This window comes from Astatotilapia calliptera, chromosome 4, assembly GCF_964374335.1.
Source record: "Astatotilapia calliptera chromosome 4, fAstCal68.1, whole genome shotgun sequence".
NCBI classification, from domain to species: domain Eukaryota; kingdom Metazoa; phylum Chordata; class Actinopteri; order Cichliformes; family Cichlidae; genus Astatotilapia; species Astatotilapia calliptera.
In genome coordinates, this window is record NC_137425.1 from 15,973,444 (window position 1) to 16,000,568 (window position 27,125).

The 27,125-nt window shown below is 40.3% G+C and overlaps 3 protein-coding genes across 15 annotated transcripts in view; 1 reads left to right on the forward strand and 2 right to left on the reverse strand.

Moving 5' to 3' along the window:
* The window catches only part of ccp110 (centriolar coiled-coil protein 110), a 664,638-nt gene extending 652,513 nt beyond the window's left edge, over window positions 1–12,125 (reverse strand). For 2 of the 4 annotated variants that reach the window (XM_080300275.1, XM_080300274.1), the window contains exons 1-10: window positions 11,934–12,125; window positions 11,007–11,217; window positions 10,266–10,394; window positions 6,749–7,901; window positions 6,462–6,583; window positions 5,978–6,155; window positions 4,267–4,376; window positions 3,763–3,879; window positions 3,524–3,625; window positions 3,328–3,444 (exon numbers count right to left, since the gene is read on the reverse strand). In XM_080300275.1, the coding sequence (XP_080156401.1) occupies window positions 3,328–3,444; window positions 3,524–3,625; window positions 3,763–3,879; window positions 4,267–4,376; window positions 5,978–6,155; window positions 6,462–6,583; window positions 6,749–7,901; window positions 10,266–10,394; window positions 11,007–11,171 (2,193 nt within the window). In that variant the 5' untranslated portion in view covers window positions 11,172–11,217; window positions 11,934–12,125. Of the gene's footprint in view, window positions 1–1,432; window positions 2,462–2,584; window positions 2,645–2,763; window positions 2,830–2,911; window positions 2,986–3,327; window positions 3,445–3,523; window positions 3,626–3,762; window positions 3,880–4,266; window positions 4,377–5,977; window positions 6,156–6,461; window positions 6,584–6,748; window positions 7,902–10,265; window positions 10,395–11,006; window positions 11,218–11,933 lie in introns of those variants that run through there. The other 2 variants (XM_026161103.2, XM_080300273.1) reach the window with 2 other exon arrangements.
* Window positions 12,126–14,353: 2,228 nt separating this feature from the next.
* On the reverse strand, window positions 14,354–15,502 carry LOC145428274 (uncharacterized). Its single transcript, XM_080300322.1, has 5 exons — window positions 15,289–15,502; window positions 15,151–15,186; window positions 14,840–14,989; window positions 14,651–14,769; window positions 14,354–14,555 (listed from the first exon to the last, which is right to left on the reverse strand). The coding sequence occupies exons 1-5, from the start codon at window positions 15,356–15,358 to the stop codon at window positions 14,433–14,435; spliced, it is 498 nt and encodes a 165-aa protein (XP_080156448.1). The 5' UTR covers window positions 15,359–15,502; the 3' UTR covers window positions 14,354–14,432.
* Window positions 15,503–16,784: 1,282 nt separating this feature from the next.
* sun1b (Sad1 and UNC84 domain containing 1b) overlaps window positions 16,785–27,125 on the forward strand; it is a 28,461-nt gene continuing 18,120 nt past the window's right edge. For 6 of the 10 annotated variants that reach the window (XM_026165005.2, XM_026165007.2, XM_026165008.2 and 3 more), the window contains exons 1-2: window positions 21,725–21,874; window positions 22,278–22,375. In XM_026165005.2, the coding sequence (XP_026020790.2) occupies window positions 21,863–21,874; window positions 22,278–22,375 (110 nt within the window). In that variant the 5' untranslated portion in view covers window positions 21,725–21,862. Of the gene's footprint in view, window positions 16,928–19,670; window positions 19,937–21,724; window positions 21,875–22,277; window positions 22,376–27,125 lie in introns of those variants that run through there. The other 4 variants (XM_080300313.1, XM_026161094.2, XM_080300314.1 and 1 more) reach the window with 4 other exon arrangements.

Below are 27,125 nucleotides of genomic sequence, written 5' to 3' on the forward strand. Positions count from 1 at the left end.
GGAGGAGGCCCCGGGACAGATCCAGGACACGCTGGAGAGATTGTATCTCTTGGCTAGCCTGGGTACGCCTTGGTCTTACCACAGACAAGCTGGAGGAGGTGGCTGGGGAGAGGGAGGTCTGGTCTTCTCTGCTTGGGCTGCTGACCCCACGACCCGGCCCCGCATAAGTGAAAAAAGATGGACGGACGGACGGATGGATGGATGATGCAGAGGGCAGCTAGATGATTCCTGACAGTGCATCACAGAATATCTTTGTGGAAGTGAAAACTGACTCAAAGCCTTCTTCTTGAAAGATGTTAGGTGTAAATGCATATATGTGGATGGTCGGCTGGTGTCTTTACCAAACTCATATGAGAGGTATTCTAGTTCCAGCACAGCTATGTCGCTGTCTGTCATGGCAAATGGCTGTTTTAACTACAGGAAACTAAAAACCTTTATTTATGTTGTCGACAGTAGAAGAAATGAAAAACAAAATTTCTTGCACAATCTTAGAAAAATTACGGATATTTAACTTTTTTAAAGCAGTTTGGAGCCATTTTGTTCAAATGTGTGCGAGATCTGTGGCTTACGTTTTCTTTTGGTGTGACAGTGTGGAGATAATGTAGTCAGTGCAATGTAGGATTATATCACTCATTACTATATGCGTATTTTTTGCATATAGAGGAGACACGTAGATTATGCAATTATTTGTAAACAGCCACAAGCTTGCCTTTTTTTAACTTTGTATTCACCATGTATTTATAATATATAGCAGTTGTGCCTCTTTTCGAAATGAAATTCATGTTATTGTGACATAAAAACATTTTTTGCATGCAGGCTAAAAATCCAGGCCAACTAGATGAATATGGTTTAGCTGCATCCTGACACAGATTACTATTACAGAGAAAATGGATCACAAAGCTTCATATTACCACATTTTATTGTGTAATGAATGATGAGACTTATTCTGTTTAATGTTGGAATGTGTGCAAGTCTGTTGAATATAATACAAATCGATTTGCTCAAGAATGTTTGTATCCTGCAACATAAAAATTATTATAATTAAAGTCTTATTGCTGTAAATATGCCTAGAAAAATCTGTTTGGTCTCCTTCTTCACTCTGGATTTGTGGTGGTATTCAGAGTAGATTAAAATATAGTCAATTTCATCAAAAAAAGGATGTGTAAATACAGTAAATTATTTTTAGAGATTTATGAAAAATAAACATGACCACTGTTAATATTTGGCTTTATTACCTTATCATAGGCCAGAATTAAATATCTAAGTAGGATCCTTGTTTGAAACCATGCTGAACGTATTTACTGGGTCATGAAACATCGGTAAAGCAAACAACAGAAAAGAAGCTCATGTCAAAAACTTATGGCTAAGTTATAGTTAGCTTAGTTTAGCTAGGTTATAATTTAACTGTATCATGAATTAAATTCCATGAAAATTTAAATAATTTCAGATTTTATTCTGGACATTGAAGAAAAAAGACAATCTGACATTTTAAATGAAATAAATCATCCTTTAAAAGACACACACAGCAATGTGGGAGAAAAACATCAATGCTGAATGCTACAAGTGCACAAATATGAAGTCAGCGTGGTGCTGCAGTGAACGCATCAGTTCACACAATATTTCAGAAATACTATTTCATTAAAATGTCTTATATTGTTTCTTGGTCTTGTAAATTTATTTTTCTTCAGTCATTTCTGAAACAAAGTCCACACTGAATGCCGGCTGTGCATCTGTGGTCGTGTGAAGCTACATTAATGTAACAGCATGCCAGAGTGTAAACACAGATATTTATCTTTTTTCCGTTTCATTAGGCATTTAAACCAAATACTAAAACACCCTGATACGACTCAGACTTGGAGTACTATACATTTTATAGTACACTCAGCATAAAGAACAAAACAATGCACGAACTGGTAATTAAAGCCCTTGAAGGAATAAATCATATACATTAAAATATTGTATTTTCAGAACAACTACATTATGTGACTGTCTGTGTGCAACTTACAGCTATAAGCACTTGATATTAAATATATGCATGCTAAAACATGACAGACAACAAAGGCAGAGTACTCAGGCACAGAAATGTTTTTACGTGTTTTCAATTGAGCTTCTTGTGGCTCACATTTAACTACAGCTACTTATTCTTTTCTTCATCATAACAATCAGCTGTTGAAACTAAGTATTTCGGCGAGTAGCAACAGTGACCAACAGAAACCAACAGCGCTGTGATCGTGTTTTTGTGTGTGAATACATTCATGTGAATTTCCAAAGCTAACTGAAGGACAATCATGTGGTTAGCAGCGCTGACTAAAGTTCAGTGGTACAAGGTTTGTATTAAAAGACTAAATATTCAAGTTCACAGGTCGGGGCATGTTGTGTCATGAATTAGCCCAGCGAGTGTTGCTTCTTCAGGTTCTCCGAGCGCTTCACCCTCTCCTCTGGGGTCTTTCTGTACCAGCTCCTAAGAGAAAAAAGTCACTGTGGTGACTTTAAATACGTCAAAAGCAGGGTGTGTCTGAAGACTGCTGTTTTCATGAATATGCGATTCAGGCAATTTTTACAATCTGTACCAGTACAGACTCACCCCTGACGGTTAAGCTGTCCTGGGACAGAGGCATTTTGTCCTTGGCTTGGCTTCAAGACTCTAGGAAAGGAATAATGAATTTATCTAAACAACGTCTGGGGACAAAAATCTAGAAATTACATGGAGGGAAACACAAAATGAATTAAAAAGTAATAAAATCCCACAGCTGTGTCTCACACCTGTTGGTAGTGGGGCTTTTTGGCTTCTGCTGCATCTTCCTAGTCTGTGCTGGAGATTCACCAACCCTAAAGAAGCACCAGATACACCACTGATCACTGGATCTCAACAGCATGAACGTAAAACACGTGTTTTCATTTCTTGTCTTACTTCTTTTTCCTGTCCAGAGACCTCTGTGTGGCAGCAGAAAGAGCCACTCTCTCTTTGGGACACTTGGCTTTCTCCTGTTGGAGTGAATGTAGTTTATAGTTTATTAAAAAAAAACAACTCAGAATACTGAAAAAGTCAAAGACAGTCACAAACCAATTTCTTACAATTGCTTTTGTGAGAAGGTGCTATATTACAAACAATGCATTAATAACAACAAGATAAGCCACGAGTGTCTGGATGAACCTTTCCAGACACAGAATGCATGGCTTCATAAAACTTTCTCCAGTGTTTGAACAAACTAAAGCTTAGTTTATAGGCTCTAGAAGGACAGAGGGATATTTTCAGTGACAATAACGATCACCTTCTCTTGATTAAATCTGGATACTTGATTATTTACTTGACTGTGTTCATGTTACCATGTCTCGTAGCTTCCTCTCCACACGGAGCTCTCTGTCCTGCTGCAGTAATGCTAAGCGATCCTCCAAAGGCATTTCATAGAAGATGTCATGGATGTCATACAGGGCTGCACGTAACTGAGGGAACAACAAACAAGGAGAAACATGAATAAAGATGGCCCTCTGCTGGCTATAGAGGTTTAGTACACAGTCATACCTGGGCTCTAACTCTCTCCTGCAGGGCGAGATCTTGTGCTGTGTAGGCGCTTCTCTTCTGTAGAGCTTCAGTTTGAAATGAACGGATGAACTCCTGCGTATCCTTAAGGCACACATATAAATACAGAGAGAGAGTGCACAGTTAGACACACTCAGTCACTAACGTCATAATCTAAAATGAAACTTCCTTACACTCCTGTACCTCTTTTATTGTGTATGAAGGCATGAAATGGAACTCACCATGATGGTTTGGCGGAGGTGTTTGACTTTCTCCGTTTTAAGCAGTCTGCGTGTGAGGAAGCCGCGAGTGATAGCACCAATTCTGCAAAATGCTTTCTGCTGATCAGCTGTCAGAACCTGGGAGAAAGTAATGAAGAACATGGAGAAAATGTGAGATATTAAGATAAATGATATCAGTCTTCACATACATACACGTTTTCTGATTTAATGGACAAAAAATAGACTCAATTACAATAAAAGGTTGCTGCAAGACTGCATACCAAGAAGACTTTTAGCTTCTATTTGGTCTTTGCTTTGAAGACTTACAACAGTTCAGAGCGTTATGGATGTAACAGAGTAAAAGAAACAATGGTACTTACAATATACATCAGATTTATATACACTTATTATATACACTTTACAGTATATATACTACATGTACTTAAAGGTGTAATGAGCTCAGCCAGTGTGCTGAAGTTTGGATTTGGCTGCCAATGCTATTCCTGTTTTGCAGTGTTTACACACCAGACTTTGCCTGGCCCGAGGTTTGTTAGCCCCCCACGTGGAACCCCACAGATAAAGAGGAGGCTGAAGACATGGAGAGGATGCACTAGAAGGGACAGGACTGGGCAAACCTGGAGAAAGAAACAGTAGATATTTTAAAGACGCAGCTGAAACGAGCAGCATATCCCATCAACAAACACTAGCATTTTATTTTTTTCTGATATTATAGGACACAGAATTTAGAAGGCAAATAACAGACAATAACAGTGATCGAAAAGATTAAAAAGTAATCACTGTTGTTCTTCAGCGAGTAGTCAGTGTATCTGATCTGTTTCTCTACTCCCTGACTTCATAAGTTGATATCACCTCTAAGCTATATTTGTGCTGATGTGTGAAATGCTGTTTGTATGAAAAACAAAAGCTCTAACAACAAAATGCACTTCCAGTTTAGTGAGGAAAACACCATCCTTATATTAATAAAAACATTATGTCTCTTACTGTCTTGTATATAATTAAGGGACAGTTCTGGTTCATTTAAAAGGTCATTTCACCACCCTTTTTCTGGTAGCCTATGATAGTAACTGTTAGGTTGAGGGACACATGACGCTGTAAACAATTCAGCCAGAAACTTGGCCTGATCACTTCCAATGATGTTAACCTATAATTTTCTTCCGACCGCTGCATGTGGAAAATTGATCCAGGTCTGCTTTTCACCTAAAAGTGATAAAACTAAGACATTTTCATTATTCTCATTACTGCCTAAACAACACACATCTCTCTCTCTGTTTTTTAAACTCTCCTTTCTTAAAAACAGAAAATGAGATTGTAGTTGTTCTTGGCTGAGAAACACAAAACTGTTTTCCTATTATTATTTTTCATCAACAATGTAAATTTTGTTTCTTTTTTTCTTTTTTTTCCCCACTACGATAGCTGGTGACCTGCAGAATCACCTCTCATAGTTGGAGCGACGTCAGGCACATTCACACTCACTTTTTTCCTCTGCATAAATAACTCACATGGCCAATGGTATGCTCCATGGTGATCCATAAGTATGATCACAAGTTTATTTAGTTATTTTTCAACCCAACAAAACAAATAAGCAAAAACATGATGCTGATGCTATGAACGCTCTACACACATGAATCTAGATGCAAGAAAACTGCTGCGCATCTGAGGTGTGAGGAAGAAACTGAACTCTCAGATAGCTGCATGCTCGAGTTATCATAGCTCTGTTTGCCTCCCTCTGATGCGTTCTCAGCCAGCTCCTGCTCTGATCATGTGTAGCCTGCTCATCAGCTCAGAAGTGACCGCAACGCAACCTCACACAGTGGTTGCGTGCTTTGCTGCACACAGTGGCAAAGACTTGCACAGTGACTTTCATATTTAATTCAGCTTCTCCATCTTATAATTTTAGCTGTTGCATACAGGGTTCAGCATATTAGTTGTTTGTATAGGTGTGCTCTATATCTCAACAATGGCTCATATTAGGTTTTTCTAACATGTCAAGTGCCTCTATGCACTTCATCAGTTTAAATATTCTCCTAATTTACTTCATCTAATATGTCAATGTACTGAATTTGAGCTAACCTTAGCTTAATGCAGATAACTTTTAACAATTATAATCTAAACATTTTGTTTCAGCAAGGGGTGGGTGAAAATGAACCATGACATTCATGTGTCTTTTGTAAACACTTTTTACAATCCTGAGCACAGAAGTTTATTAAAACGATACCTATACTGTGTCCAGGTGATCGTTCTGATGGTGTGTGGACAGGACTTAGTCCCGGGCACGAGGGGCTCATGATAGGATGGCAGTCGTTCACAGACCTACGATTCCAGCCACAAGCATCCGCACTTAGAGGACGTACAGACCCCTGCTCCTTCAGCCTTCTCTCTGTCTCCTCAAGCTCCTAAACACACCGCACACAACATTATTTGTATTTCACTAATGCTCTGCTCATAATCTTTTTAAAAAGGCATATAAAACTCAGATGTACACACACACACACACACACACACACACACACACACACACACACACACACACACACACACACACACACAAAGAAAGCAAAATAAAATAAAGAAAATAAAGTTTGGCATTGTAGTTAAACATTAGGTTTTGGTGTAGCTTTTCATGGTCATTTAAAAAAAGAACACTTTTTTTCTGATCTACTTCTATATAAAATGGTCACTGTTAAATTCCATGTGCTGACCAGGTGGAGGCGCTGTTGCTCTTTCTCCTGCTCAGCGAGGAGCAGAGACATCTGCAAAGCATGCTCCTTCTCAAGACGTCTTTGCATGTCCTCCAGAGCCTGCGCTCGCCACTGGGTCTCATCTGTTAATAAGCACAAATGCATACAAATAAATCAGTTGTCTTTTACCATGTCAAAGTTTTACTCACTTAACATAAAATATATAAATGTGGGAATCAGAAATCTCAGTGGGACTTACACAGTTGTAAACATAAAAAAAATAAATAGCTTACATCAAAGGCACTCACCTGTCTTGCGGGCCTGTGCTTCAGCTGCATGTCTGAGGACAGTCGGTGTTTTCCTGCCATTGTTTGGCCCCGGAGATTCGTCTGCAGGAGTCACACAGGGCCTCAGCAGAGGCAGTGAAGGATTCTCTACATCATACGACTGGTTTAAAGGGGCTGAAGGTGTGCGCCGACTGGGAGCAAACAGTGTAACTCCTGCCATGAAGCGAGGGAGGCGTTCCTGGCTGCGGTCTATGCGCTCCGCTCCACAATGGTAGGTATGCAGCTGGCTGTCCATAGTGTGGCAGCGCCGGCGAAAACCTGCAGCCAGGTGATCACCCATTGAGCTGGGCACCGAGGCACTGACAGGGTTACAGTTCTCCTTCACTGGACTGGTTCCACAGTGGCTGGATCGACGAATGCCACTCTGGCTGACGCCCTCTATTCCCACTGAGCTCCAGTGAGATGGAGACGTTGAAGCATCTCCCCAGTCTGCCACACCAATGGCTTCCTCTGACCGTCCTGGGCTTCGAGCGATAAGGTCTGCTGGGCCGATGGGAAATGAAAAATGGATGTTGCCTGTGGAAACTGGGCGTGGTTTGCGTCTCTGTGGACGAGGACTTATGCTGGTCTCTGGATTGGGGAGACAAGAAAATGGTTCTGGTAGACTAGGTGAGAGGCAGATGGACTTTTGAGGACTAGGGTCACGCAGCACTTGATGCTGGATTTGAGGCGGGCCGACAGGGCTGTGGTGCAGACTGAATCCAAACTGAATGCCTGTGTCCGTCACAGGGCTGCAGCTCTTCTCTTCACTGACAGAGTCAGTCTCAGGTGGGGGAGACTGGGTCATTGCGCGGACAGCTTTTGATCCCTGCTGACTCTGCTCTTTCTTCACATACTCCCTTGATCTCTTAAGAAGGCTGTCCAAACTAATGTCCTCTTCCTCATCCTCTTCTTCCTCCTCCTCACTCTTCTCTTGGGCATCCACCTTCACTTCCTCCACTGCCTTATAATCATTAAGCACAGGAATCTCAGAGCATGGAGCAGCACGATGACTATTTGTCTGAACCCCAAATGCAGCATCTTTGGGGAGCCCAGGTGAGTCAGTGACCAGAGTGTAGCCGTTGACTGTTGCAGATTTAGAAACTGGCAACTTGTCAACCTCTTCATCTGGCACCTGTGAAACATAAAAAGCAGTATTTCACCAAAGAATTTCATTAAAACGCATGTAAGCTCAGCATACAGGCAAATCAAGTGATAATTATGGTCTGTAAATAATTAGCTTATTTGTTGATGTTAGTTTTTTAATGAAAATGTGATTACATGCTTGAGTTTTGGTTGTTCCATTGTGAACGATAACAGACAAAATCTTTAGATCACATTTGTTCAAAGACTGGGAATTACGAAAGTAGAGCAAATCTGACACTGAGTAAATGAACAATACTGCTTTGAATCTTGAGCTGTTATGAAAACACGTCATCAGGTAAAAAATAGCACGGCACACTGGGGAAAATGTTAGGCCAGATAACCTGTATTCAACTCTGAGTATGTCACCAGAGACAACAGGACAGACTGTAATTCACTTTATGTGCTCCATTATGGGACTGGCACACAAACCTATTTAATATATACTATAGGTCAAAAGCCCCAAAACTATTTATATTCAGTAAAAGCAGGATGCGATGTCAGCATAATAATATTAGCACGAGAGTCCAGCACTTTTTCAGAGTGCCTACATAACATTATACAACCCCAATTCCATGAAAGTTGGAATGATGGTAAAAGATAAATACAACGGAATGCAATGATTTTCATATATGTCATTGCCAACAGAACATGGAAAACATATCAAATATATTTACTATTTAATCAAAAATATTAGCTAAATTTGAATTTGATAGCAGCACCACACCTAAAAACAAGGTGGGACATGGGACCACAACTAATAACATTAAAAGGTTTAGAGGAAGGTTTCCAGAAAAGCAGGTTGAAGTTCTTGTATGCAAAGAAGAAGCTTTATATGGACATGATCATTTAAAATAGACTGAGGCAAAGTGGAAAACAATTCTGTGGTCAGACATATTGAAATTCTTCCTGGAAAACATGGACGCCACACCTGGACTAAAGAGGCAAGAGACCATCTGACTTGTTATCAGCACTCAGTTCAAAAGCCTGCATCTCTGATGGTGTATGCAGTTCTTACAGCAACACACACTCCTATCTATGTATTTTGGGGGAAGGTCTTGCATATTTCTTGCATATTTTAGCAAGACAATCATCATCATCATCATCATTTATTTATTTATATAGCACTTTAAAAACACACCTGGTAGACCAAAGTGCTGTACAATACTAATATGCACATAGTAATAAAACCAGACATAGCAATAAAAAAAATAAAAAGAATATCAGTTACCCACAGAGTTAAAAGCCAGGGAATAAAAATAGGTTTTTAATAAAGACTTAAAAACTGGCACTGATGTAGCCTGTCTAATATGGAGAGGAAGGTTATTCCAAAGCATCGGCGCAGCAACAGAGAACGCTCGGCCTCCTCTAAGTTTCAGCCGTGACTTTGGGACCGAAAGCAGCGACTGCTCAGCTGACCGAAGGGAACGAGTGGGGACGTGGGGCTTCAACAAGTCAGACAAATAAACAGGTGCCAGACCATTTAGAGATTTAAAAACCAATAAATGGACTTTAAAACGGATCCTGAATTCAATTGGAAGCCAGTGTAAAGAGGCCAAAATCGGAGTGATGTGATCAAATTTTCTTCTGCCAGTTAAAAATCGTGCCGCAGCATTTTGCACTAATTGCAGGTGTGACAAAGTGCCCTGCCCAACCCCTATTAAAAGAGAATTACAATAATCTAAACGTGAGGTAATAAAGGCATGAATAACACCTTCCAAGTCACGCTGGGAAAGAAAGGGCTTAACCTTTGATAAACGTCTGAGGTGATGAAATGCTGATTTTACCACCCCGTTTACATGGTCATCAAAGGTAAGTGCAGAATCAATTTTAACTCTGAGTTTTGTGATCGAACTCTTTAGTTGGGAAGTCAAAGCTACAAGATCAACATCTGGAGTATGAGAAGAACGATTTGGGCCAAATAAAATTGCTTCTGTCTTCAGATCATTAAAATTTAAAATGTTTTTTGCCATCCATGCTTTGACATCAGTAAGGCAGTCAAGCAGAGGTCGAGTTGGGAGACTATCAGAATGACTAAAAGGTAAGTAGAGCTGGCAGCCATCTGCGTATAGATGGAATGGCACTTTATGTTTCCGGAAAATATGACAATATGCATGCTGCGTATAATACAACATTACAGAGTGGTAAACATGGCCCTCTCACAGTTTTTGAGACTTGTTACTGCCATCAAAATCTAAATAATCTCCTTTTTTGCTTAAAATGGTAGAACTTCATTTACATTTGACAAAGTGTGGTATTGGGTTTGTACTCACAAAGCATGTTTTGATCTTATCCTAAATAGGCCTCTCACCCGACCAGATGACACCCAGACCTGTGACCATAGTGTGCAACTGACCTGAGCCTGATCCAGTATGCCCTGAATCCTGGCCAAAAGCTTGTTCCTCTGCTGGTTCTGTCTGTCCACTTCCAGTTGGACCGCCTTCTGTCTGTAGCCACACATCTCGTTCCACTGCTCTGCATTCAGCTGGAAAATGAAAATACATTCAGTTGCGGCTTTTGTTGTTTGTTTTTCAGCATTTAATTTTCAAAAATACGCATGTTTATTCAGCTAAAAGAGGCACAGTTTTTCACTTTGTACCTAAAAATGTTATTACAGATGAGAAATATACTGGAAGAATTCAGCCTTCTTCCAGTATATTTTGTGTATCTTCTTCTGGATGGAAGAGAGACTGATGCTGGACTCTTCCTGCAAACTTATTTAGTCAGCAATCACAAGCGAATAGATTTTTCTAACAAACATCAAACAGCCCTGATGTTCCACGTTCGCACTGTTTCCCTTTGCCAGCTGCTGACCTAACAGGCTGTTCCCACAGCAGAGGCTTTGGCTTGTCTTAGCAGTAAATGAAATGGATGCACGAGTAAGTTTACCTAAATGGAATGCATTTTACAGTTTTATGGCAAGCCAAAAAGTCTCCTGTGAGAAGCTCTGTTGTCATAAAGCAGTTCATATATTCATTCATCAGATTTGCTCACAAACAGATGTTTCATTCAGTTTAAACTGTGAACTCTCACATGCATCTACATCTTGTGTAATCCATTTAGCATGGGCTTCCAAGCCTGTCTATCTCTTCCTTACCAGAGGTGAAAGCGCAGCTCTTCCATAGAAGTGGATGACAGAGCGAGCCTTCAGGGAACATGATGGCTCGCATGTAGTCTTCTTGAATTTCCCCTCCTCCTGCAATAATGCCAGACTCCGCAGACAGAACTCCTCATAGCTTTCCATCTCTGGACACCCGCACATCCACACTCTGAGTAGGACACACACACCATGTAGCCTCGTGGCCGAGCTGTTAAATTAAATGGAGAGCGAGAGATTAAAAGGGAGGGTCCGTGTGAGGCTGCACTACACTGGGGTTTGACCGACGAGCCGAAACCATGTGGGTAAATGTGACAAATCACCTACAACAATAGCCAGTCTGTCTGTCCTCTGTGATTTTATCACACTCATCACATTCCTGCCATTCCTTTGCTTTCTGTCATACATTGCTGGTGCCTGTCTTCCATTTCCATGTTTTGTGGAAATGCAAAAGGGACTCGTGTGTCTGATCAATACTGTTTCTATTTCTGAAATGTCTGTCAGCAAATGACAGTAGTCTGCAGACTACTCACAGACAGGTAGGGCGTTTGCGTAAGCAGACAGCTCCTGTGTGGATTCAATTAAAACAATGTGCCTTTGAAATAAGCGTGAGTGTTACTGGCTCTATGCAGCATATCTAATCTATTGGATAGGTTTGAATTCAACCAGCAGGTCCTAATGATGCTGCTGCTGGTCTTCAGACGCCTAATTACACTAGCCAATCCACGCTTGTTCTTCCATCCGGCAGAGCAGAGGTGGGGATCGTTTTCTTTGTGTATCTGGTATTACAGAGAAAGCTTAACTTCGGCAGCTTTTATGTTAATATTTAAGCATTATCCAGTTTTGCTGTCTTTGGAAGCTAAAAAAGACGTCTTAGTGCAGATACCCTCTTCAGAATGACAGCGGATACCCGGCGCTTATTCTTACCTACTCAGTGGAGAAACACTAATATCGCCCTCCTGTCTTCCAGCAGGGACTGTCAGACACGGACAGATGTCGCAGGGAAACACAAACTGGAGGCTTTATCGGTGAGACTCACGTCTCTCTCCTCAATCTCGGTTCGATCGTCTTCATCACCATGCTCAACTCTTCCGAGCTCCAACAGCGCCTCCTAGCAACAGCACGCGGGCCACGTTCCAATCTGATCCCCCGAGCAAGTCAAAGGCTCTCGTTCCAATAAGCTCAATGCCACCTGCCCTCTTTTCCCCTTCATTTCTCAGTGAATGCAATAGAATTAGGCTATATCCTAGCAGGGCTACTTTATCACACGCTCTTTGTTTTACTATGTTGTTATCTGCTCATAGCCTCGAGTTAATAGTGCTCAAGAGGATAACGAGTTCTTGGCAAATGAGTCTACATAAATATCATTAATATGATCTGCTTGCAGCTATTCTCTACTGTGTTAAACAAATCTCAGTTTAAAATTTTATAATGTATGTAATTTATTTATTTATTGTTATGAGTGATTAGATGAATTATTTAATGTGCCAAGTATTAAAAAAACTGGATGATCTAATAATGTAATTTATGTACCACTCTCCTTACTGTACATTGTGCAGCGTTTTGTAGTCTGAAACTTTATGAATTAATGAATTTATGTAATTTAAGTCCTATTTTAATCATCCTCTTCTGCAAGACAACCACTAAATATGAAGTGACAAAACAGGTGCGCCTTCTAGTAATGTGTACAACAAATTTCTCACATTTTACAACCAATTATGCGCATATAAAGGGGGTGGGAGCAAAGAAGATGCTCTGTTGTGTGTATTACACAGAATACACTGTCCTCCAAACCACATAAAATGAAACATGTTTATCGATGTTACACATGCATTAAAAACTGTAAGACTGCAAAGGTCAGTGCATAGGTTGTCATAGCTAAAGGTAAACAGCAAAATCATCAGATGAGTTGAGTCCTTGATCAACAGATGGCAGTTAGCGGTGACTGTACTGAGGACGTAAAAGAATACAAGTACTTAGGGACAGTGACTGAAGAAAAACTGGCAGGATTCAAAAGCTAGATTACAATGATTATACTTCAAGAGGAGTTTGAGACAGACATACGCTGGTTCTTTTTTTCTTTTTCTTTTTTGTTTGTTTTTTTTGCAGAGAGCATTCTAACTTCTTGTTTTATTGCATGGTATTTTTCACTGTCTGTAGTTAACAAGAACAAACTGAGTAGGATTACAAACATGGACAGAAAGATTTGAGGTCAGCTACAACACAGTACGATTCACCTTTGGGAGTCCTGAGTGGTGAATAAGGGGTGATGTATCCTTAGCAATGTGTCACACCTTCTTCATCGTGAAGACACCTTGCTAACATCATGACAGAAGTACAGGGTACCACTTTTGTATGTATTGTGTGCCCAGAGGACTTTTATACCTTGTAAATGGACTGGTTCTTATAGCACTTTTTTACTCTATCTGAGCAACTTGTACATTCACACAAGCACTTTTTTCTATGCTGTTCCTAAGTGCTTCATATCAGACATTCACACCTCCAATAGATGCATCAGAGAGCACCATGATGTTAGTATTTGCCCAAGGATATTTGGCATGGAGCAGACTGGGATCGAACCACCAACCTTCCGGTTAGTAGTTTACCTGAGCCACCTTAGTTACAACCATCCCAAGGTAACACAGCTGATATTATATGGGTGTGATTTGCACACAGCTGTGGTTTGTTTTTACTATTACTTATTGTTAATACCTTGAATTTCTGAATTTCTTAATTGTTGTGGTTGTATTTGCCTGGCCTGGATTTTTGGTGTCCAAAAGGCAAACTACTTTTCTGAAGAAGATATTGAATCTGCACACTTGTGATGAAATTGCTTATAGTGCAATAATACATCCTTATGTCTTCCTTTGTGTCCCACTTTTATTTTTTATTTTTTGGAGTTTTGCATTTTTCTATGAATTTTCTGAAAGAAGTGCATTAGAAATTGTTGTTGTTTTAATGGTTAGTAACATCCCGAAGAATAATAAAGAAGAAAAGAATGAAGACAAGTGGGAGCACCTTAAAATAGTTTTAGAATTCCTATTGTAAACAGGTGACTGCAAATGGCAAAGAATAGATTCATTTTCCAGCAGGCAACAGACCTCGTATTATCTTAATAAAGACATAGGAAAACAGGCTAAATCACTTCAGATGCACTTTGGAAGTTCCTATTTCTGTCAGAGAAAAGTGAGGGCTTCCCAAGGCTTGAAATATAAACTTCCCCTTTATCAATTTTATATAATTTGTTCATTAATGAATATACACTCCTTATCTGAGGCTGAATAAATTCTTTAGAAAAGTGACAACTCAACACAGCATAAGGTATAATTTAAAGACAAAATTATTGGTTTATGTTTTTTTAGTGATTTATTTATTTTACTGATGTCCAGAATTTACAGTAGTAAACAGTAAATGATGCTGAAATTCTCAGAGTTCATCTCCTGTGTGCACAGGGGAACCTGAATGTATCGGCTGAGCAATGCGAACATTTTCCTTGTTGTCCCGAAGTAAAGCATCAATGTCACTTTCAGTAAAAGCGCCTTTAGAATCCTGCCACAAAAGCAAAATGTTAAGAGCAAATTTGTGTACTTGAAAAACACGAAGTTCACGTTTCACAACTGGCTACTCGCTCACTGACAGCTTACCTCAAAAGTCTGGCGTTTAACCCCCACACATGAGTTGGAGTGCTCATAACACAGAGCTATATCCAGATTCTTCGGCTCTTTGTTCACCAGAGCTTCATAGAACTGGCCACGGTGAGACTCTGAATGGCAAATCCAGAATAAGTTCTTGAATACAAGATAAATTACTTGACATATCTGATGTTACCTTACCTAACAAGTGTCTGCAGGCTGATGTCAGTTTGTCCTTAGAGACATGGTGACTGTGAGGCAGAGGTTTCTCACACAACGCCCCACTGATGAGGCGTTTAACAACTGTGTTTCTGCTCTTAACTGGGGCTTCCTTGATGGATTTCTCAAGCTCTGTAAGGTATTTATAGACTGTGACTTGCTTTCCCCTTTTCTTTTGTCTTTTGTTTTCTATTTGTATTCCTGGCTATCCCATTTGTTAGATTGTGCTACTGGGTTATCAGAAACCATTAATAAAAAAGCTCTTAGCCATAATGATTTATTGTCCAACATACCTTGTGCCACTGTTAAACAAGTCTCACAGTAGGTGTCTGTTAATAATAGAACAGTTAACAGAGGCACTCTTCAGCAGAAACCGAACTACATATTATCTGATGACTGAGGAAACCAAGGTGACTGTAGTGTTTACTTACAGTGATCTATCTCTTCAGGCTGCACAGGAAGAAGAAGGCACACAAACAGCACAAAAATAGCAATTTTCATGGTGACTGTACACCAAACATGTAAACTGTGAACACTGTAGCAGCTATCTGCACACTACGAAACAGACAAGAAGAAGTCAACTGCACCCAGCTGTCTTCCCTTTCATAAAATGTTGTCACGTGATCTTAGAGACAATGGGATCACATCACCACCATTCCACAAGTGACAGGTGTCTTGTTTTTCAGGTTTTCCTTTTCTAAAAATATTGCCCGGAGTCTTCACTCTGCTCTGGATAGGGGTCTGTGAAGAACACAGTTTAGCATAGGCTTGATAAATGCATGCAATATTAAATGTCAAAAGATGAATTAAGAGGTACAGTACTTTTAATAACAGGTGTGGGGTGGGTGCATTTGTTCATTGATCATTTGCTATTCATGTTTTCATCATCATTCATGGGTTTTTTTTTACAACAAAAAGAGTAAATTAAACTCTATTAAAAAATTTGTTTCAACACTGATAGACAATGCTAATTATAAGTCTTTGCACCCAGAGACAGGATTAGAAATGAAGATAAGATAAGCGAATTTGTCCCATGGTTGGGAAATTCCTGTTATTACAGCAGCAAAATGAATAGAGCAGGAATAAAAAAAATAACCTATATGAGTAATACTATACCTCAGTGGAGACAAATGTACACTTTACAATATATATGTGTGTGTGTGTGTGTGTGTGTGTGTGTGTGTGTGTGTGTGTGTGTGTGTGTGTGTGTGTGTATGCAGCAAGATGGAATACTGCATAGTACAATGGTTGAATGTTAATAGTAAGACAGAGCATAGAGCACTGCACAGTCTGATTAAAAGCTACTGCACACTGATATATCTATATCTATCTAGCTATCTATCTACACACACAGACACACACACACACACACATAGATAGATAGATAGATAGATAGATAGATAGATAGATAGATAGATAGATAGATAGATAGATAGATAGATACTATATGTGATATATCTGATCAGCATATATCAGATATGATATATACTGATATATCTGATATATTCAGGACAAAGGATGTTGACTATGGAGCTAAAAACGAGGAAGACCACAGAGAGAGATTGTGGATTAATGTTCATCAGTATTTAAAAGTAAATATAAAAATTAATGGACCAAAATGTGTCCCCTTTTTTATGTTATCTGTTGTACAGTTTAGATTAAATAAGCAATTGTATCACTAACACTTCACCTTGAAAAAGTTAGTATTAAGCACCGATTTTGTAAGTTACTCAGTAAGTTGCTTGACAAGCGAATTCCTTTAAACTAAACAGGGCAAATGTTACAGCTTTAACTTTCTTATCCACGCACGTGTAAGTGACGCTATTTTCAACCGCCCATTGAATGGGCGGTCGAGCTGGCTCCCGTATATGGTCATTTTTACCATATATGGAGTGACGGTGGTGACGCGCGTGCTGCAACGGAAAAAGTGACCGTGTGCGGGAAAGGCGAACGTTAGAGCTGGGTCCTCTTTTCGGGAATGTGAAGGTACAACTGTGAAAGCTGTAAGCCGGCTGCATGAATAGACCATCCACGAGTTTACCGTCAGTAACCCGCAGTCACTCTCAGCATGTGAGTACACTCTGCCCTGCGAATGATGTGTGCTGCTTTTAGGCGTGCTGTTCTCAGCTCTCATGGGAAGCTACACAGATGATCTCTAGTATTAAACTTGCTTCCGTGTTGCATCCATCTGGTGTTTTGCGTTGTGGAGAATTTTACTGGTGGGAAATATTTAGTCGTAAAAGAAAAATAATAATACAAATAATGTATGCACTGTAAATGACGCCTGTGGGCACGACTGACTATTATAGAGGCTCACATCAGGACAAGCGAGGCTAACTTCTTCTTTTCTTTCCACAATGGTGATTGTGGGCAGTTGGTCCGTGAACTGAACACAGACCAACTGCATATTATCAGGAGCTTTCCACGCAGGCGTAGTTAAACCAACACTTCCACAAACCTTTAGCAGAGCAAAAAGGATCCACGTGAAGAAGCGAGAGACTTGACAAGTGTACACTTCCGTTTTCGTAGGAAGTGGCCAGACACTCGGACTTTGTTTTCTTTTTTTTTTCTTTTTTTTTTGTCGAACCCCTTTTATTTTACGACAACCACTTCTGACTTTCTCATGGGTCCTCCACACTCACATTTTCTACAAGTTTTGTTTTCTATTTCCTGATCTCAAACGCACTTGCACGAGACATAGTAATTAATCATTAATATTTAATGATGAAACCGGAAGTGAGTGGGCTTGCTCCTTAGTTCTTGAGCCCACCTTTTGTCGCCCTTGACGCTAAAACTTACAATTAGATCGTATCGAAAGCTCCCATAAGGTGAATACACTGTTGCTGTGCAGCAGACTGTCCAGCAGATGGTGCCTCTCTAAAGCACGCCTGTTCAGAATGGGATAGAGATTTTAGGTGTCTGATATGCCTCTGTGGGAGCTTTCTCTTTCAGCTTATCGTCTGCAGAGATAAGACTATGATGTTGAATGATAAGTGCCACTAGCTTCCAAAACATGCATTATACAGGTAGGTTTTAGTTTTAAAAAATCAAAAGTAAAAGTGATTATGGTGCAAAATCCCCTCTTTTTGCACAGTATATTATTTAGCTTTATGTCTACTGTTTCTCTTATCTAACCCAGACTCCTGTTGGACATGATTGGAAACTTTGGTGGCTTCATACAGGAACATAATAATTCTAGGGCATGTTGAAACACAAAATCCTCAGTAGAATTACAATGTAGCATAAATTTCACATGATAAACTCAAGTAAATGCCTTACATAGTAAAGTAGTGAGTATTGTTAATATCTCCTTTTGTAGAAGGCTGATCTGTCCTCTGCTGCTCTTTCTTGTGGTTTCACCTGTTCATTTTTTTGAAGGGGGGTTGGGTTGGGGATATTTGTCTTATACAAATTGAGAACCTACAGTATATATCGTGCAAACCTGACTCTTTGTAGGAATCCCCCTTACAGTAACCTTTCCATTTTGCTGTGAATTGGGCTGTGTTTTATTTCCTCTCTTTGCCGCATGCTAAATTAAAAGGTAACAAGGTTCTTAGCAGTGTAATTACTCATGATCCGGATTTGATTGTAAAGTGGATTGTTTGATTTGGCAGTGTGAGTGACTGTATTGGTAGTGATGAAGCTTATGTCTTGCCATATTCTCACTTCTCTTATTCTTGTGCCTAAAATGAGCCACACCCTTTCACTTTAACTCTTTACTGCATGAGACTTGTGAAGCACTGAGCTTCACGAGGCTCAATAAAGTAATAAAAATGGCTGATCTTTGATTTTTGCATGTAGAAAGTGTGGGATTTGCTTTACAAGCTGGTGGTTGGGTTATTTTGTTTAGTTATGAGTATTTTAACGAGTTTATTTTCTTCCATACATCTACAAGTGTCATGCATTTCCACACTGTCTTTATTACGCCTATGAGGCAAGCTACCAGTGGACCTTCACTTGATAGTATTGGTTTGTGTAAATGATAGATAGATTAGATAAATTCAGCTCCAGATATGCAACCATACCGACTCTTTCTTTTAGTCAGGGTGAAATATCCTGAATAGAAAACCCGTGCAGACATGCAGGCTGTTATAAGCAGTGACTTTATGCACTTAATCATTTCCAGACTAACACTTTTTTGTGTTGGCATTAGTCATTGTGCTGTTTCAACATGACTGAATGCACAAAAACACCTTAATAACTTTGGTGTAATCCTGCTTTAGAGGGTTTGTAGTAACAGCACAGCAGCAAGTGCCAGCGTTTCCCTTTCCCTTCACAAGTTTGTTAATGGTGCATAAAAAAAGACGGGGCTTCTCAAAAGTCTGGTGCTTTTAAATATAATCGTTAAGATCCGCATTTTCTCACTTCCTTCACCAGCCTCGTCAGGATTGGCTATTCCCCCCCCCCCCCCCCCCCTTGTCACCTGCTCATCTCCACTCTTTCACCTTTCACATGGAGAAAAAAATACAAGTGGTGGAATAAAATGTTAAACAATAACTTATATGGAGGTCAGTGAAAATGAGCGAGTCTTATTTTTCTTATTTAATATTTCATATTACAAAATTATTATAAAGAGAGCCTCAGCAGCGCTGTCATGAATGGATCGAGCTTCCTTTAAGCGGCAGGTGTCATGCAGGGATTTCTAGTTGAAACAAAAGCGTGATCTCCGTCAGTGCACGGAACACCGAGCAGTGGCTCAGCAGATGCCGTTGCAACGCCGCTTTTCCTCCAATAGATTTAAAGTGTGCGCTCTGGCCGACAATGGATGGTCTGGGAGTGGGAGGATCAGCTCAGCAGCGATCCTTCTGGCTTTGTTACGCCCGGGAAGCCATTTTGGAAATCTGCTTGTTGTGCACTAGCACAGCAGTCTCTCGCCACTTGTAAACTTTGGCGTATTTCTGTGAGAAAATAGCGTTGAAGGATTTGTGGATCCGCAGTCATAAATAAGCCTTTTGGGGGTTCCGCGCGTCGGGATGCTGGCAGAAGTTTGCGCATGTTCCCTGATAGTACTGTGTGGATCTTACTCATTTGGATTACGCTCTTAAAGAATAACAGCATAAATGGAGCCTAACAACGCGGGCAAGTTGACCAGCTGCTTTGAAAATCATATTAATGTAGAAACTGTTTTTAGTGACAGTGTGTTTGCATTTTTTTTTTTTTAAATTCGGATCTTCGCTGCGCTCCTTTGCCAACAGTTTTGACAGTGTGCGCAATTTTAGGCCTGATTTTCTACGGTCGTTTTATTACATCTGCGACAGTATCAAACGTTAGACGCGTTCTCAGTGGTTAGTAGTGATCAGTAAATGCGTGTTGTTTTTACAGATAAATCTCAAGTTGACCTGCACGATGAGCAGTGTGATTAGCGCGTCGTTGCACAAGCCTGTAAGTCAGTGACGGCGCTGTCTAAATACATCCAGCTTCTAAATTTAGCACGAATGTAACGGGGCTGATATGTCATCGGGCCTGAGCGCAATACAGTTAGAACAGGAGTACACATGTGCTGTAAACAGTGTTAGTGTATTACTGTGTTTTGACAGTAGCTGGAGCAGTCACAGGACTCAGCTGTTTGCGCTGTTCGTCGCACACAGTTTGCGTAAAGGAGGCAGCAAAAAAATAAAAAGGGAGATGTGCGATAGTACTGTGGGAAAGGTGTAAAGGTGTCACTGTGTTGCATGTGTTTGTTTCTCTTGTTACTGTTCAGCTTGTCTCTTGGTGGATTAATGCACCGTAGGGGAGATTATTATTTAATTTCGGAGTGTCCACATTCAGCGCCTGCGTCATGATTCAGCGCAGTGCTGACATGTTGCAAAAAAAGGAAAGAAAGAAAAAAAACAACAACCCAAAACTAATCCTGGCTGAATTTAAGTAGTCCCCTTGGCTTTTGGGAATTTGTTTCCTTTTATCCCGCTTTTCGGCTTGGAGACTTGGATGTGGATTTGAAATCATGATTAAGATTATGGTGTTGAGAGTTTGGTGCTGGGTTTTCAGTAATGGCCATCTGTTTTATTCTGCTGCTCTGTCTTTGAGTTGTTGAACAGAAGTTTGAGTCAGACTGCCACATGCACAGAATGCCATCTAGAATAGTTGCTCTGTTGTGGCCAGAAACCTCCAATCGGACACTGTTATTGCATCAGTTATCTCATTTAAAGCTGTCTGAGGCACCTTATACTCTGCATGTAGCTTTGTGTGGTGAGGTTGTGGAAGTGATCCATTTGAGCCAAAATCTCACTCTTCAGCTTGCTTAAATGCTCTGTTGCAGGCAGCTTTTTCTACCCTTGGCTCTGTATGATATCATTTAGAGTGCATATCCCTACTACAGCAATCAGGGACACTCAGCAGTCCCACCCACTTGCCAGTCATACCTTTCGTATGCAAGTGTGAGGCCATTGACGGAAAGCAGGCTTAAAAATGGAGCTAAGATGGCTTGTTTCAGGCCGTGGATGGACTGCAGCTTTTCATCACAGCCCAGTATTTGAATTCTGCATGATAATGCAAATCTAAGCTACGGACACATTGGGTCCACTTTAATATTGACATGCTCGCAACAATACACAACTCTTCAAACTGTTCACCAAAGTAGGAATATTTGCAGAACTGCTGTGTTGGAATGCATTAATCTTACCTTGGTTAACCTGAGAAACTTTCAACTGTGAGCATGTGGAACGAAGTATTTGTTCAGCAGTTCACACAATGCAGGTTTCACTAAGAAGACCAGCTGTTTGGCTTTAGACTTCCCGCCCATTGCCTTATAAATCAGCCCCACCCCTTTGTGTTTTACTGGGTTTCATAATACTCAGCTTACTCAAGTGCTCACTGTAGCTGTAGCTGTGCTGGTGAGGAGTCCTCCTATTACAAAGGGGAAGAGGATCGTCATTCTTTGGCCTGTCTCTACCAGCCTTTTCGATCAGCTGCTTGTTTTCTTTGTGTCCGGAGGAGAAGAGACGAGTCATTCGCTACAGCTTCACTGGTGTCCGTAGCTTCTGTCATCTACCAGCGTGAGCCAGCATGGAGGAAGAGGTTGGCCAACTCTCAACCACAGGCAGAAACACAGTAGTATTGTTTTTCAGAGGAAAAGGAATGTCCAGCAGCTCTCATTAGGGTCTTGCCCGCACATGGCTGTGCAGCACAGCACTTACTGGCGGTTGTGTTTTCTTGGAGAACAGCCCAGTGAATGGAGCTTGAATTGATTTGGGAAGAGGCAGGAAATTTGCTAGTGCTGTGTTATTTTATAAAATGTAGATGCAGTTCTGAATCTGTACTCGAAATGCAGTTAAGCTGTGGCGCAACTCGAGCTCATCATTTCTGCCAGAGACAAACTGAACAAAGCGTTTTGCATTTTGTTTTGTGTGTCTGTGAAGTTGGTCTGTTCTTGTTGTCCTTGGCTAAAATAGTCCTTTGCCTTGAATCCTAACTCTTGCAGTCTAAACAAAGAAGTCTGAACATGGATTTTTCCCAGCTGCACACATACACGCCACCACAGTGTGCTCCAGAGAACACCGGCTATACTTACTCTCTCAGGTGAGACTTCAGCGCTGCGCTGCCGTAGACTCGCTGCGGTACTCTTGCTGCAGCATCAAACATTCAGGCCCACAGCATTTCATTCACACCTTGCATGTCATTTGTGGCTGCTGAGATCCTACTGGTGCATTTTAATCAGAGTTGTCCAAATACTCTCTCTTCTGTTTGCTCTAGTCCATGAACAGAATATGCTTGAAGTCAAACTCTAATTCTCATGTAATAATTTTTCTGTCTACTTGGTTATGACTTGCATTTTATCCGATTTTATTTCCTTACTGAAAATATCCATCTGTCCCTCAGCTGTTTGAAAGTTGAGAATATGCACATGATTTGCTTTTCATTTAAAATAGAAATGCCTTCATTTATAAGAACAGCATGAGATTGTTAAGTGTATTTGCTCCTCAGTACATTTCTGTGCTTGAACTTGAGGTTTTAGTAAATCTGTGGCTGTAAAAATATCATCTGGTTGTGGTTTTGATGAGTCAGCCTCACAGTTCAGTTGTGCATTTCGTGCTTGGTGAGCAGTTGAGAAGCCTTGCGCAGAAATATATTGTCTTGTCTGTACGCACTTTTCGCTATATTGCAAAATCAGTGTGGCAGTTTAAAACTTTTCAATGATTTTTAGAAGAAAAGAGAAGAAGTCGTGGTGTTTTGAATTTATTGTCGGAGAGGATGCTGTCCATACGTGTGCATGCATGTAACACCAGCCTCTCCCATCGTGGTCCTCTTCCACACCTTGTTTCTTGTCAGTCATCCTGGCTTGGGCGTGGTTGACATTACATCAGTAAGGTATGTGGAGGAATCTACGACTCATTGCTTTCAGAACAGAGGAGCATTTGCAGAGCAAGAAATTGTAACTTCATTGTGCCTTTCCTCGCTTTAGGCAATGGGAGAGTGATTGCATGACTTTTAGGAGCTTCTCAATTGAATATGAGAGTATGAGAGAGTCTTGTAAAAAGTCATGTTCGAACAAAGACCCCTCATTTGGTTTACAGCTTCTCTTGCAGAAATGCAAATCACATGGTGAGAAGTGCACTAAGCAGATCCATGTGCTCTTTCCCAGCCAGCAAGACAAAGTCAACAGCAGCTTCAGTAAATGTGTGTCACACTAAGTTGTGTTGTTTTCATTATGTATTTGATGTGTCAGCAGGTGGGATTGGTATTTATGGACAGTGGTAGTTGGCTGACTAGATGTTTTTTACGTTAAGCTTTTAGAGTAGCAAGTAATCTCTGATGCTGTATTATAATGAAAATGACAAAATATTAACATTCTTCAGATTTCAGGTCAGGATTGTGGCACACAGGGTGTGTTTTCAAGTTGTGTGAAATCCTTTCCTAGTAATAAGTCTCATGAGTCACAGTCTCTAGACTGAGGCCAAATAAGAAGAATGTACAAAAGCTTGTTTGACTCCTCACCCAAGTCTGCAAGGTAGACTTGAAGGGCTCAAACACGCTAATCATGTTCCTTTGAATGCAGTCAGCTGGGGAGCTATTAATGAACCTCCCAGTCAAAGCCGTGCCCGTGATCTCAGGATTAGGCTAACAGTTTATGCTGCTTGACTAGCTAGTTGACTGATCTGTTGTTTTTATTAGCCTGTGTCTACTGCAGCTCAGAGGCACTAAATGTTGGCGCTTGCAAATAGCCCCTCATGTGTTCAATGTGAGTGTGTGTGTGTGTTTGAGTGTGCATGGTCTACAGTGAATGCAAGAGAATAGCACAGAGAGGGACAGGGTCAGGTGACAGAAACCGTTGGCCCATCTGTTGTCAAAACTCAAAAGAGCAGAGACAAGTTTTGTAGCAGTTGATAGTGCTAGAGACCAGGAAGAGACTGTTACAACATGGACCCAGCAGTCTGAGTAATACTGTATGTGCTCCCAATGAGAGAAATGCTCGTGCAAATCTAATTTATCACCAGACAAGGTTTAAGTTGGGGAATTCCCCAGTGCCTACACAGCTGCTACAATGTAGAGTGAGCCTCAGTCCAGTAAAAAGAGACTTCTCAATAGTCTTTTCTTTTATGTTCTAAATCAGGATACTTTGATTCATGCTCCGTAATCCTGATTATGATACCTCAGAAAATTGGTTCCATTCTTTTTGACACTGTTTTAGATGATCAGAATCAACTTCCTGGAGAGTTTAACCAGGGTTTTCCTGCTGTCATCAATATTAAAAAATGTAAACAAACATTTGTTCAAAAAACAAACAGAAAAACCCTCCATCCATATAAAAATGCAAAAATACAATTGAAGCTTAGAGCATGCTGTTAGGAGTGACACAGCAAACCAAAACCACAGCTGAAGGACTTTTTAAAAGGTCCATATTCAGTGTCCTAAAACTGTTGAGAAGAGGGAAAAAGGTAAAGGTAAGCTTAAAAAAAAACAGCTTTTGCATGTGTGAACAAGGCTGAAGTACAAAACACCACAGACTTTGTGTTATGTCTTCTCTTGAAATATTGTTTAGAGTTGGGTGATATTTATGTGACTAGCCCAGGAATAGTGATGTAGACTCAGTCCTCTTTGTTATTTCTGAAGCCTTTTCAGATAACTGCATATTCTAAGCTTGAAGGTTTAACATCATAGATTGTTTTTGCACATTTTTCAGCCTTTTGACTTGATAAATGGCAAACAAGAACAATTGCACTTTACAGGCTGTGACTGAGAATTTAGTTGCACCACCTCCAGAAAAATGCACTGAAAGCAGGTGTGTTTGTAAGTGTTGACTCTTAGAGACCCTCCATATTTTATAGAAGTGGAAGTAGGTCAGTAGGGCTGGGGCTTCTGTTTGGGGGCTTTTTCTCCATCAAGTGATGGTTGAAGTGTGTAAACCGTAAGCAGCAGGCTTGATTGAGTACTCTGATACTATATAGTGCTATCTGCAAACATTAGCTACACATAAGCGATGAAAAATAAATAAATAAATGTGACAATAACAGATAGAAACTCAGCCTTCTAGCCATGGAAACATTTTTTTAAATACAGATTTAAACAGATTTTTTTTATTATTATTAATTTGGTTAAGCAAATTGATGCAAACATAAATCTGCAAGAACATACAAAGCACATTTTCTCATCAGATTTGTGCCTGCTAGTCATGCTCTGCAAGACCAGGTTCAGGAATACAACATGAATAGGGTGGGGCTGAGTGCACTGAGAGTAAGCTGGACAGTTGTTGCTCACCGTGCTGCTGCAGTTGTTTTGACATGTGGTCTGTTTTTTTTGTTTTTTTTTTAACTACATGCACTGCTGCACAAGTGCCAAGTAAATGACAGCAGCTGGATTTTTAAGAGTTTAAGAGTTAGCTTTCCTCTTTTCTTGTGAGTGTTATCCAAACATTTCTGTTTCTTTAAACGAATAAAAGTAGAAATTTGAACCTTAAATCTTAAGTGCGTGATGAATTTGATTCTGCATAAAAGAAGCACTTCTGTTTCTGGCCTGTATTGTGTTTTTGCATCACAGCATCTGTCTGTGGACGTGGTAAATATCTAGCTTCTGCTTCTGATGAGTCTCTCTCCAGCCAGAGATTTGTTTAGGACGGTCTCTGTGGCAGCAACAGCAACATAAATTGGCACACTGTGGTGTTATAGCACGGATAGGAAAAGGACACCACACAGCAGGGCAGAGGGAGGTACTGTCTGTGGGTGGGCTCAAATGATCCTAATCTCAGTGCCAAATCCAACCCACCCAAACATATTTGGATGGAAATTTGAAGACTCTCAGATCCTGGATTCTGGTAACTATAGGCCTTGGCACTTAAAGGGCTCAGTTGAACAAAACAGGAAGACAGAGGGGGCTACAATTGTGCTCTGATTTCATATTCTCCCCACAGACTTTCGAAGGCTCGCACAACTGAATTTCCAACTGAAAAAACTGAGAGGAATACAATTTAAACACAATCAACACAATCCTGTAATATCACAGGGAGGAGATTTGAATAATGGAAACAAAATAGAAACGAGCGTCAGCCAAATAACTGCATCCCAAGTCTCTAAAATAGTTTGCTGTTGGCACCAATCTAATAACCCATGAACATTCAGTAGTAGAACTTGCAGTAGGTTCAATTTTCTTGGGCTTGCAGCATTCCCATATAACACATTTTGTGTTGTTTACAAGAGATGTAATGTTTAGCTGTGATTAGATTAAAGTGCCAGCCAAAGAAATTTTGATTTATGAGATTGCGGATGGAAATTGGACAAATTCAATTAGAAAATCTGATGTCTGAATCCACCTTTTTCCTTTCGAAAGTGATGTTCTATGTAAATGGTTCTTTTACGTGGTAGGACAGTACTTAAGACATTCAGGTGTGCACTGGGCAACTAACAAAATATTTGTTTGGACGACTTTAACTAGGACTTTTCATTTTTCTGAAAGTTTAAATCAGGTCAGCATGCCCCTCTTATTATTGTGCGTGTGTGTTGGTGTATAAACCTCCTGGCAAGCTTTTGACAAAGCATTGCAGCCACAACTGTGGTTTCCACACTGAGATTTACAACCCAAATGGTTTTTATAACCTCTGTTGAAGATTTGTGTGTGTGTGTGTGTGTGTGTGTGTGTGTTAGTGTTAGACAGAGGGTGCAAATGGTAGCCATCATGGGGCAGGGTTCTTACTAACTGGACATATTGCAGCAGACTTCAGCTGACTTCCTGCTGTGTTTAACTGTTTTTTTTTTTTCTGCACTTATCACAATTGCTTTGATCTCTTTTATGCTGTGTTCACATTTTCTCCTGCAGATGAAACTGAGATATCTTTGAG

Bases quoted from the DNA above. Each gene is read 5' to 3' on its own strand.
- LOC145428274 (XM_080300322.1), bottom strand. From the start codon at position 15,358: ATGAAAATTGCTATTTTTGTGCTGTTTGTGTGCCTTCTTCTTCCTGTG. The intron at 14,990-15,150 runs GTATGTTGGACA...AATACCTTACAG, and splicing joins TTGTTTAACAGTGGCACAAG to AGCTTGAGAAATCCATCAAG. The intron at 14,556-14,650 runs GTAAGCTGTCAG...CTTTTGTGGCAG, and splicing joins TTAAACGCCAGACTTTTGAG to GATTCTAAAGGCGCTTTTAC.